At 41.2% G+C, this 16,103-nt stretch overlaps 3 protein-coding genes across 4 annotated transcripts; 1 reads left to right on the top strand and 2 right to left on the bottom strand.

Moving 5' to 3' along the window:
• The first annotated feature begins 238 nt into the window (after positions 1–238).
• LOC137748914 (uncharacterized) lies at positions 239–2,739 on the top strand. Its single transcript, XM_068489106.1, has 6 exons — positions 239–635; positions 1,165–1,216; positions 1,312–1,458; positions 1,565–1,676; positions 2,040–2,166; positions 2,261–2,739. Exons 1-6 carry the CDS (start codon positions 247–249, stop codon positions 2,715–2,717), a joined length of 1,284 nt encoding a protein of 427 aa, XP_068345207.1. The 5' UTR covers positions 239–246; the 3' UTR covers positions 2,718–2,739.
• Positions 2,740–2,841: 102 nt separating this feature from the next.
• On the bottom strand, positions 2,842–5,323 carry LOC137748913 (uncharacterized). The gene is made up of 5 exons (XM_068489105.1): positions 5,132–5,323; positions 4,268–4,976; positions 3,524–3,924; positions 3,288–3,386; positions 2,842–3,182 (listed from the first exon to the last, which is right to left on the bottom strand). Exons 1-5 carry the CDS (start codon positions 5,260–5,262, stop codon positions 2,969–2,971), a joined length of 1,554 nt encoding a protein of 517 aa, XP_068345206.1. The 5' UTR covers positions 5,263–5,323; the 3' UTR covers positions 2,842–2,968.
• Positions 5,324–9,392: 4,069 nt separating this feature from the next.
• LOC137748910 (ATPase 8, plasma membrane-type) lies at positions 9,393–14,586 on the bottom strand. 2 transcript variants are annotated; one of them, XR_011070127.1, is made up of 13 exons: positions 14,331–14,586; positions 13,988–14,206; positions 13,408–13,860; positions 12,914–13,240; positions 12,638–12,757; positions 12,424–12,546; positions 12,196–12,300; positions 11,781–12,090; positions 11,174–11,688; positions 10,901–11,074; positions 10,565–10,747; positions 10,171–10,463; positions 9,393–9,934 (listed from the first exon to the last, which is right to left on the bottom strand). XR_011070127.1 is itself a non-coding variant. In XM_068489103.1 (13 exons), the coding sequence occupies exons 1-13, from the start codon at positions 14,376–14,378 to the stop codon at positions 9,838–9,840; spliced, it is 2,844 nt and encodes a 947-aa protein (XP_068345204.1). In that variant the 5' UTR covers positions 14,379–14,586; the 3' UTR covers positions 9,396–9,837. The 2 variants fall into 2 exon arrangements, 1 of the variants encoding a protein (XP_068345204.1); XM_068489103.1 differs by having other exon boundaries at positions 9,396–9,934; positions 10,294–10,463.
• Between the last annotated feature and the right edge of the window lie 1,517 nt (positions 14,587–16,103).

Below are 16,103 nucleotides of genomic sequence, written 5' to 3'. Positions count from 1 at the left end.
ATGGCATCGTAGAATAATGGAGTAGGATTCTCTTTTCTCTTTTTTATCTTCCCTTCCCTCTTATTTGTACGGTTGCGGTCAAGTCACGTCAACAGAAAGGGAGAGAATCTTAGTCCAGAATAATAAGCAAGTCCTAACCTACACACAAGAGGACGAAAGTGAAATTTTGCCAAAACTTAAATGGACTTGTTTTGAATAAAGGAAAACAAAAGAAGAGAAGAGGGGATAGGTTGCGGCAGGGGGAGCATGGCGTCTTATTCTTCTTCTTCTTGTTCTATTGGGTCACCGAGTTCTCTGACTCAGCGCCACCGTCCTCCTCCGAGTCTGAGTCCGAGTTGTGTGAGGTACGCAGTGCTCGGGGCTGGGTTCGCCGGCCTCTCCGTCGCGTGGCACTTGCTAAAGCAGAGTCCGAAAGACTCCAACATCCGCGTCGACATATACGATGAAGCTGGAATCGGTGGCGGCGCGTCCGGGGTTTCGGGTGGGCTTCTTCACCCTTATTCCCCTAAAGCTAAGCTTCTATGGCGTGCTGCCGACTGCTGGAGTGAGTCCTTGAACCTTTTGAGCGCTGCTGAAGCCGCCGTGGCTTCCGTTGCTCAAAATTCTGACGGCCCAACGCCAATTGTTAGAAGAAGGTTCGCTTTTTATTTTTTAATTTCTTTATTTTAATTTCAATTCGATTAAAGTTGAAATATTTGTGTTCTAGATCACTACATCATTCGTGCATTGCAGCATTTGTGCGCATTTTAGTGTATCTTGAAAGGGTTTTGATGACGTGGATTAGGTCAATTGGTCACTGTGTTCTCTTCTAGTGTGTGAATTCTCTACCGTACATTAGAGTAGTTTAGAATACTGCTTTGTGAAAAGGTTTCTTTTACTCTTTATCTTAAGGTTGAAATCTTTTTTTGTGCTCAATTGAGTGTGTGTAACATCTGAAAAGTGTTTGATTTTCGGATTTTTCGCACTAGGAAAACAATTCAAGCTCAATACTGTAGAAAACCACCTTGCTAACAAGAGAACGGGAACAAGAAATTTAGCTCGAATAATCGGTTAGTAAATGACTAGTAACAACCGGCTAGTTGAGAGTTTTTATCTCCGATTTTGCTCTTGTTTTTGTTTAAAACTTAGCTAATAGGCATGAGATTTTGGATTTCTTGTCTTCAGGGGCATCTTGAGACCAGCCCTGAGCTTGAAGAACTTGGTGTTGTTGAAAGACGTAATTCTCCCTCGTCATTCTACTATCACAACAGCTTCAGATACTTAGTTTTCAACCTGATTGTAATGTTAGTGTTTCTCAATTTATGTCAGTAGAATGCCCAGAGTTGCCTTGCTAGTTGCCGAATAGAAACCCTTGACAACGATGCTGCCCAAAATCTCGTACCCGGCATATCTCCACCTCTTGACGCCTCCTTTTATATGCCTGAAGCTGTTAATATTCATCCTCAACGCTATTTACAGGTTCAGATAATTTAGCCGCTGACCCCTCTTTCCTCCGTATCTCTTTGGTAGATACATTTTTCCTTTTGTTTTTGTTGATTTCTTGTTGTCATGGTTATTTTTCCAGGCACTGTTCTTAGCATGTCAAAATTTGGTGAAGGAACTTTGTGCTTCTGGCTCCGGAGTCAAAGATTTGCATTTGCACAAGAGTTCTGTCCACAAACTCTTAGACCTAGAAGGTAATGACCAACGCCATTGTTTCAAGCTTTGTTAAGGCTCATGTCGTGGACTTCTTTGGCTCTCTCCAATAAGTTGTTTGTATGTATTCTGTTTCGTGCTCCGTATTTCTTATCGTTAGCCTTGCAAAGTAACCTGTGAAATTCAGTTAACATCTGTGTAAGTTTGGATTTTGTTGATAGATTCGATGTTTCAAATCGGATGTTTTACTTTCCATGCAGCTTCTGTCATTTCAGAAGGTTATAACTGATAGGTTCAACATTTTTTCTGAAAATGTTGGCTTTTATTTAGTAATGCTAAGGGTTCGGTAAATTCATTGCACTTATCCTTTTTCATATTTAGTGTCTGATTATATTTGATGTTAGGGGAGTACCAGGCAGTAATAGTATGCCTTGGTGCCAAAGCAGACATGCTTCCTGAACTCTGCGGGAGGCTTCCGTTGAGGACGTGCAGAGGTGTCGTTGCACATCTTCAGCTTCCTGATGATATAGGGTAAATTTTCTTCTCTGCCTTGTATCGGTATCTGAATTGCCCTAATTTTTGTGCTGTATGAACAAAACTCATCTTATGAATTTCTGTGTTTAAGAGAGGAGTATCCAAGCCTCGGCCCCTCGATATTGTCAGATGCTTGGCTTGCTGTCCAAGGCCCTCGGAGTTTATACATGGGCTCGACATGGGAATGGAAATCAAGAAATTCATCACCGGATGTTTCCGCAGAAGAAGCTGGGGAAGCCCTTAAAGAGCTTCTGCCAAAGGCACGTGCCGTTTACCCTGTCCTAAAGGATTGGAAGTTTGCCGGAGCCAGGGCTGGCCTGAGGGCAATGCCGCCGCTCACTCCTCACGGCTCACTCCCCCTTTTGGGCTGTGTCGATGACATCGTAGGCAAAAACCAAAGCTCCAACTACTGGTTATTTGGAGGGCTTGGCTCAAGGGGATTGTTGTACCATGGTTGGCTTGGGAAGTTGATGGCGCAGGCTGTGCTTTCATGTAATGAAGAATTAATCCCGCATGAATTAACCTCTTGGAAGAAATTAAAACAATAATTAATGCATAATTTCTCGTTCATTTTTCAAGTTCTTTGAACCGAGGTGCTTCGTTCGATGTGTTCATGGACATGCTCGTGCCACAATATACGTGGGTTAGGCCAGTTAACCAGAGAAGTTCAAATCCGCCTCCACATAACTTGTTGAAAATACAAAATAGCTTGCGTCACACGACGTCACTGGATTAAAGTTCAAGATACAAAACTTGTCATGTTTTCACTAACTACGTGCAAGCAGAGAAGCAGAATTTCCTAGCCCAATGTCCATACATAAACTTGGCCTCCGGCTGTGGATCCTGCTAGCATCCCAACGTTGTAAGGGTGAGCATCAAATCGACACGGAATCGCAGTCATGTGCGGGCTCTCTAAAGTGAGCACTGTTCTTCTTGCAGCTGGGGAGATCACATCTACTCCTCTTTTCACATTGCCAATGAAGACATAGGCGTCGTCCCAACCCCATATTCCCCTGTTTCCAGTTTCAAAAGTCAGGTACAAAGCGAAAGCAATCACGTTCTAGCAAAAGGAAAGTCACAAACATATCAAAATTTCAAAATCTGGTAAAAAATTGTACCTGAACTTAGAAATCCATCTGCTGGTATTATTGTTATGGTATATCATTGACGTGTCCTCGAAATTAGCTCCACTCGATATACCAACTGTATCGTCAATACTACATGAACACAGAGAGAAATTAGTCACGCCGCAGCAGGCGAGATCAATGCAAATTCATTCATTAATCACCTCCTAAGAACGTTACTATTATGGAACAACAATGCAGCGGGAAGAAAAAAGGCGCAAGTTGGATACCTTGTCGTTGCAAGAAACCCTCCAGAAGGCGAGAAGTAAGCAGAATGCACAGCCCTATTGTGGCTAACTGTTCGTAAAGTTTTATCTGCATCAATACTTCTCAAATCCCAAATGCAGGCAGTTCCGTCTGAGGAACTAGTGGCCATGAGGTTGGGGTTTGCTGAGCTAAAGTCGATGCTATTGATTCGGTATTCATGCAAAGACCACTGGTTTGAGAAGCTTCCAGTTCTCTGATCCCAGACACTTAAACCTCCATTGCCCTCGGCAAAATATAAGCAGTTCGGACCCTTCGATTGTTGGGACATTGAGTATATAGGCTCTTCACTGGAATGTACTAGATCAAACACCTCTTTCTCGGCATCCATCAACCGGATATAGCCATCATAACAACTGGTAAAGATCTGCAATTTAACTCAACAATCATATGTTAGCATATATCGCAAGAGTTACTCGAACTCATTCCAGTGATTGCTCACATAAAAGCATGCGGCAAAGCAGTGCCAACTTTCGTGAAGATGAGTTTCCGCCTTATTGTTACCAAACTCAATTTCTTATGTTGCTACTCAGAAGTTGAGCAGGACAAAGTATATTAGTGACAGTGTGTGAAACATAACTCAGAATTTAACAGAACTTAAACCTACATTTTTGAATCGGAAACATAAACGTCTCTCTCTCTCTCTCTCTCTCTCTCTCTCTCTAGTATCAACACTGTTATCATACAAGAACCATTTGGATAGAAATTACCTTTGACATGCAATGTTGCTGAATCAAAATCCCCGAAATAGGACCACTGTGTGGATGATACAAATATATTCCGCTTTCTTCATCATCCTTAGAATCAATATGCCAAAATCCAACATTCCCAAACTTATTTCCAACCGCAATCATATTCGAACTAGTACAAGGAAAAAACTTCACATTCATAATCCTGCCGGGCACAACTCTCGCTACATTCTCCGGTTTTAGAGTCAAAGACTCTAACTTTAAACTACTCCACACTTCATTTTCTTCCTTCTTAACCAAACCACAAGTAAACCCACCAATTCCCTCACTCAAAGGCTCTGTCTTCTCACCAATTTCAACTTCACTTTCTTCCTTAATCGAAAAGCTCTCACCTTTGCCACCCTCAAATCCGCCATTTTCGCCTTTAATTTCACCTTTCACTGAAGCATCCAATTGGGGCTTCTTCGAAATATCCAGAATTGCCTCCATTAGAGCTCGATCTGACACTCCGCTGTAAGCATCTTTCATGCTAAGAGGACCCAAATAGCGAGGCAACCCCTTCGATGGGCTCGAAGATTTCGGGGTTTTGGCCATGGATTCCAGAGCCTCATCGCTTAGGCCCTTCGCATCGGGCGGTAACCCGCGCGTGCGTAAAGACCGCCTCATGACAATTGGGGTCTGGGTTTTGGGTTGTTTCTTCGGACTAACTTTGTACGATTTGGTCTCGACCCTACAATTATAACCAGATATTAGAAACGGGGTTTTCGAGAAAATCGTGATTTTACCATAGATGTACACACACACACACACACACATATATATATATATATATATATATAGAGAGAGAGAGAGAGAGAGAGAGAGAGAGAGAGAGAGAGAAAGAACCTTGGGCGTTTGGTGGAGGCAGAGACATGGGCTTTGATGGATTGGAGCTTGAGGGAAGACATCATTTCGTCGTTCCGTAGGATGTTCTCGAGCCTCTTGCGCTCGTACTCTGTGAGTTTCTCAGTCGCCATTAGAGGGGAATGCTTAGAAGCAGAGAGAAAGTCTCAGAGAGGAAAGGAAAGGAGAAGAGAGAGGGGGGCTTGCAAGTGAAGGCGGTGGGCCGGTGGGCGGGTTATATATGTCATTCGCGGATTGGTGCAAAGTGGCGGGAAAAGAAATTGGCGGGAACGGAATTAGGCCAATCGACATGTGGCCGCATCAGCTTCTACCATCTGTCTTGGTTTTTATCCAAGAGACCCGAAGATTTAAATTATGAGAAAAATATCTATTAGAGCCGGGAGAGTAACGCTACCATATTTTTCATATTATATTTGTACAGGAAGAGATTTTTTTTTGGGCTCCCGAATACAAGGGCTCAAGTTCGGATCATTCAAAATAAAATTGACAAGCTACATTAACTTACTCTATTGGTTTACTTTATACAAATTAAGAGCTCAAATTCTATGGTCTTTAGGCTCCTGATTAGGGATGGACAAAATACTTATGGATTTGGGTAATCGCGGTTATCTGTTCATTTAAAATTCACGGTTACGGTTATGGATAACCGTTTAGACGACCAAACGGTTATAAGTATAATCGTTTATCTGTGAAATTTAAATGGGCGATTATGGGTATTACCTGTGGTTATAACGGGTATCCATTGATTATGGGTAATATCTGCGATTATAACGAGTATTGAGTAACCATTTACCTATATATTTTTGTACACTCATAAAGAAAATAGATGATATTGTGTACCACTGTAATGCGACGTTGACGATTATCAGGAGCCTTCATTTGTAGGTGCTATACATATATATGTATGTATGTATGTATGTATGTATATTAGAGAGGAGGGACTAAGGATCGCTTTTATTTGCTTTTTTTATTTATTTTTATGATAACTGAATGTACAATGTAAATCTTATGTGATTACTTACCTCTGTTGGATTCATGCTAATTGGTGTTGATGTTCCTAAATGGGATACTAATTCAATTTATACATTTCTTTTGTAGGCCTCTTTTGGTGACAACGAGTCGATGAGACTTTGTGATTGAACATGCTAAAGCATTAGTGTTCAAAAGTGTCTAGTTTTGAAATATTTTGGAGCTTTGAATCATATAGTATTCAAGATAATGACTACTTTTTGTTTTTAGAAGCTTTACTTTGTAATCATATGGATTATAATTAAAGACTTGCTTGGGTGTAATAGAAAAATATCGTTCGTAAACTATTATTTCAATTATTAGAATTGTATGAGAACTTAAATGATTAAAATAGGGAAATGCATACTAAAATATACATACAACGGTGTTTAATTGTTAAAAAAATGAAAATTATGACAATTTTTTCTTTTGTAAATTTCAAATTGTTAAAAAAAACATTTAGATGGGTGAAAGAATGAGTAAATGCGTAAAAAAATGATAAACTGGTTCAAAAATAGGTAAATGGGTACACGATTATAGGTATGGCTAACCGTTTATAAACGGTTATGTGTATGAGTATAACTGTTTATGTAATTATCCAAGGGATAAACTATTATGCGGGAATGAACATAAATAATTATGGGTAAATAATCGTTGTTATCCGCGTGTTATAACCGTTGTCCATCCCTATTTCTGGCCGTCCAAAGCAAATGAATTTGTTTAGGAGGCTCTTGACTGTCCGAAGCGAATGAATTTTATTTTATTTTTTTTAGAAAATGCGAATGGATTTTATTTGTAAGCTCTTGACTGTATTCCATTTGTACACCTCTTGAGGCTACTTTGCCAATCCATCTCTCTCTCTCTAACGAACTTTTTTTTTCTAGGAAAAATTTGAAATAGATCAAATTTTATAGACTACTTTTTGAAATAAGTCTAATTTTTAATGATTTTAAACTTTTAATAGAGATCCAATTTTTAATTACTTTAGATTCATTTCAAAAAACCCATTTTTTCTATTCTCACTCTCTCACGACCTCATTCTCTCTCTACTCTCTCTACTCTCTTTAAGAACCTTTTCTTTCCTTTCTTCTAAGAACCTTTATTTTTCTTTCTTATTCTCCCGTTATTCTGTCATTCTCTCTCTGAGTACCTCTCCTCTCTCTCTCAGTACCTTTTTTCTATTCACTCTCTCTCACGGCCTTATTCTACTTCGCTAATCCATCTCTCTCTCTCTCTCTCTCTCTCTCTCTCTTCTACTTCGCCAATCCATCTCTCTCTCTCTCTTCTACTTCGCCAGTCCATCTCTCTCTCTCTGTAACGATCCTTTTCTATTCTCACTCTCTCACGACCTTTTTCTACTTGTACGCGTAAAGCTCTGCCCGAGGTGTATAAAATCCACCATGAATTCTCTCATGGAACTAAGAATTTAACCATCAGTTTCCCTCGATCCACAGCTGTGTAGGGTTATACTTATCAGGTACAAGTATGAACTACTGTATTGCTAGTGCTTATCAGTGCCTTCAGGCATTTTTGCAGCAACTACTCAACAAGATCTTCATCAGCACATTGGACAATGATCTTGACCCAGAAGCAATAGTACCGGCGACTGATCAACCACCATCACCACTACCACCACCACCGCTGCTGCCAGCCGCCGCTGCCAGCTCTAGGACTAGAAAGCACAACTTTGACTGGGCGAAGATTATCGTGGCATATTGCTTGTCGACAGCCATTGGAATGGCTCTCATTCCCATCCAACTTCACTCCAACCAGCTCCCTCTAACCTTTTGCTTTCTCGGTCTCGCAATCCTACTTGCCTTTACTTGTATCATGGTTAGCAAATTTATCCAACACTCCAACTCTCCACGGATAATAGTTCATCTCTTCCATTATTTCGGGGTCTTCTTCGGAATCACCGCCTTCTTCATTTCCGTCACAATCCCATTTCCTGTCTGGTTCAAATGTACGGCCTCTCTCATCTATGTGGCCTCAGGCCTTGTAGTACTACTTTGTCACCACTACTATCCATAAGGCTATAGCAAGCAAAGAGAAAACCTCATAAACAAAACGTTCGATTGGGGAAACATAGTTGTAATCTACTAGCTACATATCTGCATAAGACTACATGCACATGCAATGATCGAGTTCAACTGTATTAGATAATGTCTTAGCAAGTGTATCAATTTTATACAAATAACATTATTGTCTTGCTTTTCGTTTTGGCCGGTATTTTACTTTTTAGGAAAGGTTTTCACCCTAATATCTATAAATATTAAATGTTTGTTTTTGTTATTTTGTTTTTCTAGTAGCACCGACTTCACAAGATCAATAAAATCTCCCTATTTTAGTTTTACTTGGCTCTAACGACTCTGCCCATTATTGCTTGTAACCTAAAAAATAATAATAAATAGTGTCTTGGAAAGTGAAAGGGAAACAAATCGATTGATAAAATGGTGAAGAAATGTGTTTTTATGAAGAATTTTGTTTTGTCAGAAATTAGATTGCAGCAACAACATGTTAATATGACCTATTTCCCTTCCACCCATATATATATATATATATATATATATATAGGCTTAGGCTTGCTAACACATGTGAGTTCTGTCTCTATTAAAAATGTAGTACAAATATAATAAAAATAGCATGATGAGGACAGTTCTTACAACAAGTAACATGGTGTAGAGTCAAAATAAAAATGTTTTTACGTTTTTGTGAGAGTTGTCATATAAATAAAGTGGTCAAAACACAGTTCACAAGTTTTTGTTTTTCCAAGATGAAGGCTATTTTCTTTCTTAAATCAATGGGAAAGGATTTGAACTAAACAAATAACTAGTTAGTAAACAAATCCGAAGTTGGTATAATATATATCATATATGCACACGAAGGCTATTTTGATTTTATCATTGTTGGGCATAATCTCGTGTCATTTTATAACAAGGTTAACGCTTGCTTCTCATTTCCTTTCATATTCAATAAAACATGAAAAATTTCATACGTTAACTTGTTAGGTTAGTCAATTAGAATATTGTGTCTGTCCTCGAGCATCTAAGTACGGATTTATAGTAAAAAGATTTATAATACACTTGTAACAAACCCATGTTGAGATGAAATCAAATATTTTGTACTTATTTTTGTGTGTGTGACCTCTATTAGCGATTGACGCGTGCTAAATTTATGATCATAAGGTTAAGGATGTGTCAATTAATGATAGAAGCCACATACAAAATAAATACAGAAAATTTGAACTCGGTTGAGATTTCGTTAATCATGCATGATAATTAATCTTGGAATAATTTCACTGTGAACCACTAAATTCTTCTTGCACTATTGATTCCTAGGCAATACAATCCCTCATTCTTATAAAAATAAAAAAATAAAAAATAAAATAAAAAGGTGAGAGGATAGTGTGCCTTAAACACATGAATGTTTTAGCCTATCTTAAAAAAAAAGTAGAAAATAACCCCAATAATTCATCTTCATTCCATCCCAAAGAGGTTTAGTTTTTTCCAATATCTAATATAAAGACAAATCCATTCAGCTGGCTTTCCCAGCATTTACCATCTCTACTTTCATAACATAAAATATATATAAATACTATATATTTGTAAATATATATATATATCGTTGTAGCTTCCCTCTGAGCACTCCTTGCGTCCACCTTTGCCTTTTCAGCAAGTGTTCTAAACAGTGTAGTGTTGTTGGATGGTGTCAATGTCTAGCCCCTTCAGCTTAACCACTGATTCGACGTGTCCCTTTAACGTGTGCAGTTCCCTCAGCCTGCATGCATAACATAGAACATCAGATGCAAAAATTCAAATAATTTTTATTATTTTATTCGCGTATATACGTGTATCGATTTGTTCAAAACATATAGGCCTCGAACGAACCAACATAGGGAGGATTTTTCAGTGTAATCGTCACATGAGACGGTACACCACGTGTCCTTATATAAATGGTGGGATATATGTGTTAAAAGGTTAATAACTTAAAAATTAAAATTTTCCACCACTTACATAAAAACACGTGGTGTACCATTCGTATTCCAATCACAACTAAAAATTTCTCCAACGTAGGAAGCATGCTGCTGTTTTTTGAGTGCCCTTTTTTTGTTTTTGTACAAGGAAGCATCATTTTACCTAGCGACTTCCGCGCGCCTCTTGGCCTGCTCAGCTAGCTCCGCCTGCTCCCCGTGGTTGCCGTGGAACAATGCTTCCGGAGGCTGGAGACCGCTGAGCGAACGCTGAGCTGACGCCCATTGCGCTTCTCTTGCCCCCTTTCCGTAGTCATTGTTCGATGTGAAGGCGGTCTTTGTGCGTAAACAAAACATTAGCAAGCAAGATTAGGTCGGGAAACGAGTGAAAAGAGTAAAAGGAGTAACGTTTTTATGGTAGAGCGTGAAAAACAAACCTTGTTCTGGACAATGTTATCCCAGGCCTTCCCGGTCAATGCGTAGCGGATAATGAACTTGAAGATATCGAGGGGGAAGTAGGTGACGATGCTGTAGATCCAGATGACACCGGCCCATCCCCATCCAACGCCTTCGATTCTGGCAAAGCCCCAGCTGCAGTACACAGCGATGAGCGTGGCCACCTGAAGAAAAAGGTACCCCAAATTAGCAAGGTAAGTTATGGTGAAAAGCGAAAAATACTACCAACTGTATCGGAAGTACTTATTTTTTAGAATCTAAGTGGCACATAAAGTGAGACGGAAATTGAGTTTCAAATGGTAAAATGATATACTAACCAACTGAGCTGCAAGAAAGGCGACCATAAGCATGAGACCAGGGCGTTCCACGAAGGACCAGCTCCTTGATCGAGTCACGAAGATGAGCGCTTGGCTGATGATGCTCACTTGTAGGTAGATAGCCGAGTTAAGCTGTTTCGGGTTGTCTGAAATATTGTGCACTCCAAAATGTTTCTGTAAAAAGTAGAGATCTTTTTAGCATTTGTATTAGACTTAAATCATCAGTTGAGTGTTGGCATTTGATTTTTGATCTCTAAGAGTTTGTTTACATACTCCGAAGAAGTTGGTGCTATTTGCAAGCCAAAAGAAGACCACGGTCATGACAGCCATGTAGGTTCCAAGGACAACGCCAGTGGCGAAGATTTCCTTGAGCTTCCATGAGTCAGGGAGAGGAGACGGCTTCACTCTGTCCTTGGAGATGGTCATGATGGTCCCATCGTTCAGGACAGCGATAACCAAGACCATGAAAGGCGAGAAGTCGAACTTCCAGATGAGAGCAACGAGCATGAATCCCACCACAATACGGATTGTGATGGAAACAGCGTAGATTGTGTAGTTCTTCATCCTCTGGAAGATGGCCCTGCTTGTCAAGACGGCACTCACAATCACACTTAGCCCAGGCTCTGTCAGGACAATGTCCGACGCGCTCCTGGCTGCGTCAGTTGCATCTGCCACGGCAATACCAATGTCCGCCCTCTTGAGCGCCGGGGCATCATTCACACCATCTCCAGTCATCCCGCAGATGTGCTTCCTCTCCTGTAGCTTCTTTACAATCTCGTACTTGTGCTCTGTATGCCACAAATATATGTGCATTAGTTTTTAAGTTTAAAACCACTAACGGGAGTTGCTATTGGCACTCGAAAAAAAGTGTTTTAGTTACCAGGAAAGACTCCGGCGAATCCATCAGCCTTTTCGATGAGCTCATCAACAGGCATGGAGGCAATGGACTCGTCCTTGCTCTGTCCTAGAAGGGTGGATGACGGATACATGTTAGTTCCCATGCCAAGCCTGCGACCAGTCTCTTTCCCAATGGCAAGTTGGTCACCAGTGATCATCTTAACATTTACACCGAGCTCAAGAGCACGGCGGATAGTCTCAGCACTGTCGTGCCTGGGAGGATCAAAGAGAGGCAGTAAACCGACAAACTCCCATGGATTGCCGGCGCTCTCCTTTGTCTTCTCAGGAACTGTCTGTAAAATCATAGAGAATGGAATCGAATTTATGTCAGGAAATTCATCTTTCTGGGGTTAGAAACAGAACAAACACCATTGAGGCATTTCGTCGTGGTTATTCACCTGTCGAGAAACTCCCAATGAGCGGAGACCGCGTTCTGCATAGTTGTCAATGACAGCATGGGCCTTCTTCCTTGCTTCTCCCTTGAGATCGCAAAGGTCAATGATCTGGTAGACAAGTAAAATAGTTGGTTATCAATATTTTTTTCTTCCCTCAAAATATTTACGTTTGGAGTTTTCATGGGATCCGATGCATAAAATGTGCTCGGTAGTATTGGTACAAGGGCTTACTTGCTCAGGTGCACCCTTGCTGCATCTGTGCCAGTCGCCATTGGCATCGATGTAGGTGATTGCTGTGCGCTTGTCGACGGGATTGAAGGGCAGGAAATGCACCTCAGTGATTCCTGCTCTTGCCTACAAAAACATCAACAAATCAGAATAAGGATGAGCTGCTTCAATCAGGCATGCTGCTGCAGGAGAAGTGAAAATGGATTGAATTGTGTACCTCCTTAGGGTCGGCCAACATATTAACAATCGAGGCATCAATGGCGTCCTGGTTTTCAACCCTGGAGGCCCTAGCAGAGAGCAACACCACGCCGTCCTTATCCACGTTCTTCGGGAACACCTGAATTATAATCACACCCAAAATAAGTACTGATCATATAACGAGAATCATAGGCAAATAATCATATCTACTATCTTGGTTACTGACTGTCACGCCTCCGAATTTAAGGTCAATATTATACTGACATATGGCACGTATTCGGGTTATTACACTAACCTCAATTAGACTCTTATCGACGGTAAGCTTGTTGAGGGTGAGGGTACCGGTCTTATCACTGCAAAGGACGTCCATCCCAGCCATCTCTTCAATGGCTGTCATCCTCTTGGTGATGGCGCCTTGCTGTGAAAGGCGGTGAGACCCAATAGCCATGGTCACGGACAAGACCGTGGGCATGGCAATGGGGATACCTCCGATCAGAAGCACCAGCAGGTTGTCAATACCATCTCTGTATGCCCTGTGCTGAATTGGATACATCACCAGGATCTCAATTACCATTCCCACAGCAATGGAGCATATGCAGAAGTTTCCGATGGATGTCAACACCTTCCAAGACAATACAAAATTAGTAAAACGCCCTGAACTAAAAGAGAAAAACTTCCATGGAACCGAGATGTCATTGTCACTTTTATATGATTGGATTGAGATACCACACAATAGTTTACATAAAATTCGATGACTGACAATGAAGAGAAACGCGTCAATGCGCTTACCTTTTGGAAGTGACCCACTTGGTTGGTGCTATCCACAAGGTGAGCAGCCTTTCCGAAGAAGGTATGGACACCGGTGGCAATGACAACAGCTTCGATCTCACCCTGCTTGCAGGTAGAGCCAGAGAATACCTCATCTCCTGGGTTCCTGGTAACGGGAAGGGACTCACCGGTGAGAGCAGCCTGGTCAATCTTGAGAGGATCACCTTCCAAGAGACGCGCATCAGCTGGGACGATATCTCCCAACTTGATGCTGATCACATCTCCAGGCACCAGGATTTCTGCCTCTTGCTCCCCCCACTTTCCATCCCTCAAGACCTTAGTCTTGGGGGCAAGACTAGCCATCAGAGCTGCCGCGGCATTGCCGGCATTGTTTTCCTCGATGAAACTGATGGTTGAGTTGATGAGCAACAACACCATAATACCGACGAAGTCTGGCCAGTCAGTTGGCTTGCCCTGCATTGTTCATGACATTCTTCCTTATTTAATCCAACGACCAGAAAAAAGTTGTGCATGGGAAGAAAAAGGAAGTGCCGAAATCATTTTTCTTTCGTTTGATCAAATTGATTAACATTAATATTACCCCTCCATTGGCCAAAACCAGGGCCATGATAGCAGCGCACTCCATGACCCATGATAGAGGATTCCACATAAATCCCAGGAACTTGAGGACCTTGCACTCCTTCTTCTCCTCAAGCTTGTTCGGGCCGAAGATCTGAAGCCGCTTTTGGCCTTCCTCGGCCGTCAATCCACCTTTCGTGCATTTCAGCTGCTCGAACACTTCCTCAACGGGGATTCGCTCCTATGAAAAACACACAAACAAATCAAACACATTTCCACTACCATACAATTGCATGAAACTTTGAAAAAAAAAAAAAAAAAAAAAAAAAGACACCACGTAAAATCATGCAAACTCAAATACGTACAAGGTCGACGTTCTCGTTCTTGACGTCTTCTAAGGAGATGTTGGCCATGATTGACCGATGGCACAACACTGCCTTCTTAGGCTCTCAGGCCCGAAAGAGCTCCGCTGTTTCTCTGCTTCCCCACCACGAAATGCGCCACAAGGAGTGCTCTCAACCTCTGGGCCTCCTCGTCGGAAGAGACACGAGGAAGAGAGAAACTGAAAGTAAAAGAAAGTACGAATAGGATTTGTCGGCAGCCTACCTCTGTCCCTTTTTCCCCTGATGGCCTAAGTTGTGCCCCTCAGCCGCCTCGAAATTTATAGGAGATGTGGGAGGGGGGCAACGCAGGGCTGCCCGTCGATTGCTGCTCTTGTTTTGGAGTTTCGTTTCGCCGTTTCGGTTTCCACGGATAAGTTGGTTAGACATTTTTGTGGCTTTCCAAACTGCACGGCCATATTTGGCTCCTTTTAGATATATTTACAACTCATTCATCGGAAGTTACGGGGTACTCCTACTTGGAACAACATAGCAAAACTGATCTTTCTAGAGAGAGAAACTGGGAGATAAGGAGAGAGACAACAAATCCGGGGGAAGGAGAGAGGAGGTGGGAGGGAGAAGGAAAAAACTCGTAGAAATAAAATCCTTCAAAGATTTGATCCCAAAAAAAAATGGGACCAAATGGACTTGGTCTTGCTGACAAGTCCTTCAAGGTTAACGGGGAGAGAGAGTGTATACAGCGACTGATGACGGATGACGGCCGGAGCCAGTTGCTGCCATGGTGGACGAAGTTCGCCGGTCGGGTGACTTGTTGAACCAGTGGCTTTATTTGTTAATGTGAATTTCGTTTTCAGTTTCCTAATTGTAATTAAAAAAGAAAGTCCGTGTCACAAAAGTTTAAAGTTGAGCATGTAAAGATAATTACCGAGTTTAAATTAAAAAAAATTATTTTCTTTTGCAATCAGGACTAAAATGGAAGTCTGTTCATTGTTTTTTTGGAACACCACGAATGAACTAAGCCTCGCAATAGGCCAGCCACAATAATATGGTTCAAATTCTTGACGAAAATCGAATGTAAAATCTCTCATTTACAAGTGAAAAATAATATCATTATACCGTAATTAGATTAACTTAAATCAATGCAAACATATTTGTAAGAAATTAGCTAAACCAATCACATAATGCACACTAACTTTTGATTTTTGGTTTTTTTTGTTTACACAGCTAAAACTTACATAGAACGAGTCCACCATCACGTGGCATCCCGATCCAATAATATACATTGCCATGTGGAGGAAAACATGCACATAACAATGCATTATTGTACAGGAGACAACACGTAGTAGTGAACTTGTTCCATATAAATCATTCTCGTCGTGCAGATATAGTACACATTGAAGCATAGGTGTACGGTAATTAATTTTAGAATCACAGTGATTGTGCTGGGATCCGCGACACGCATGAGCAGAGCAAACATAAATTTTAGCATGTGCATATCCGCATACTCGAAATAGCGTATGTGCCAAAGGAAATAAAAGGCCAACAGCAACACAAACTTCCTGTCCCAGTACATGCTAGGAAGTCACGACACCCTTACAGCAATCATAAATCGACAGTTAAAGCAAGAGTTGTAACATGAACCAACCTAGAAAATCAGATGAACGGTAGCAAACACGAGAAGTTGAGAACCTAGCATGAAAACCAAGTAATCCTTCGTGCAACTTTCCTATAAAACAGGAGCTGCTCAATCAGCCCGGGAAAATAACGCCGAATTTCACCTTGGAAAGCAATTTGACA

This window comes from Pyrus communis, chromosome 10, assembly GCF_963583255.1.
Source record: "Pyrus communis chromosome 10, drPyrComm1.1, whole genome shotgun sequence".
Taxonomy (NCBI): domain Eukaryota; kingdom Viridiplantae; phylum Streptophyta; class Magnoliopsida; order Rosales; family Rosaceae; genus Pyrus; species Pyrus communis.
This window is presented reverse-complemented; position numbering and strand designations above follow the sequence as displayed.

Coding starts and splice junctions, on each gene's coding strand:
- LOC137748914 (XM_068489106.1), top strand. CDS start 247: ATGGCGTCTTATTCTTCTTCTTCTTGTTCTATTGGGTCACCGAGTTCT. Junction 636..1,164: donor ACGCCAATTGTTAGAAGAAG/GTTCGCTTTTTA, acceptor TCTTGTCTTCAG/GGGCATCTTGAGACCAGCCC. Junction 1,217..1,311: donor ACTTGGTGTTGTTGAAAGAC/GTAATTCTCCCT, acceptor TTATGTCAGTAG/AATGCCCAGAGTTGCCTTGC.
- LOC137748913 (XM_068489105.1), bottom strand. CDS start 5,262: ATGGCGACTGAGAAACTCACAGAGTACGAGCGCAAGAGGCTCGAGAAC. Junction 3,925..4,267: donor AGCAACATTGCATGTCAAAG/GTAATTTCTATC, acceptor GTTAAATTGCAG/ATCTTTACCAGTTGTTATGA. Junction 3,387..3,523: donor GGGTTTCTTGCAACGACAAG/GTATCCAACTTG, acceptor GTGTTCATGTAG/TATTGACGATACAGTTGGTA.
- LOC137748910 (XM_068489103.1), bottom strand. CDS start 14,378: ATGGCCAACATCTCCTTAGAAGACGTCAAGAACGAGAACGTCGACCTT. Junction 12,301..12,423: donor GCAAGGGTGCACCTGAGCAA/GTAAGCCCTTGT, acceptor CTTGTCTACCAG/ATCATTGACCTTTGCGATCT. Junction 10,464..10,564: donor ATAACATTGTCCAGAACAAG/GTTTGTTTTTCA, acceptor TTACGCACAAAG/ACCGCCTTCACATCGAACAA.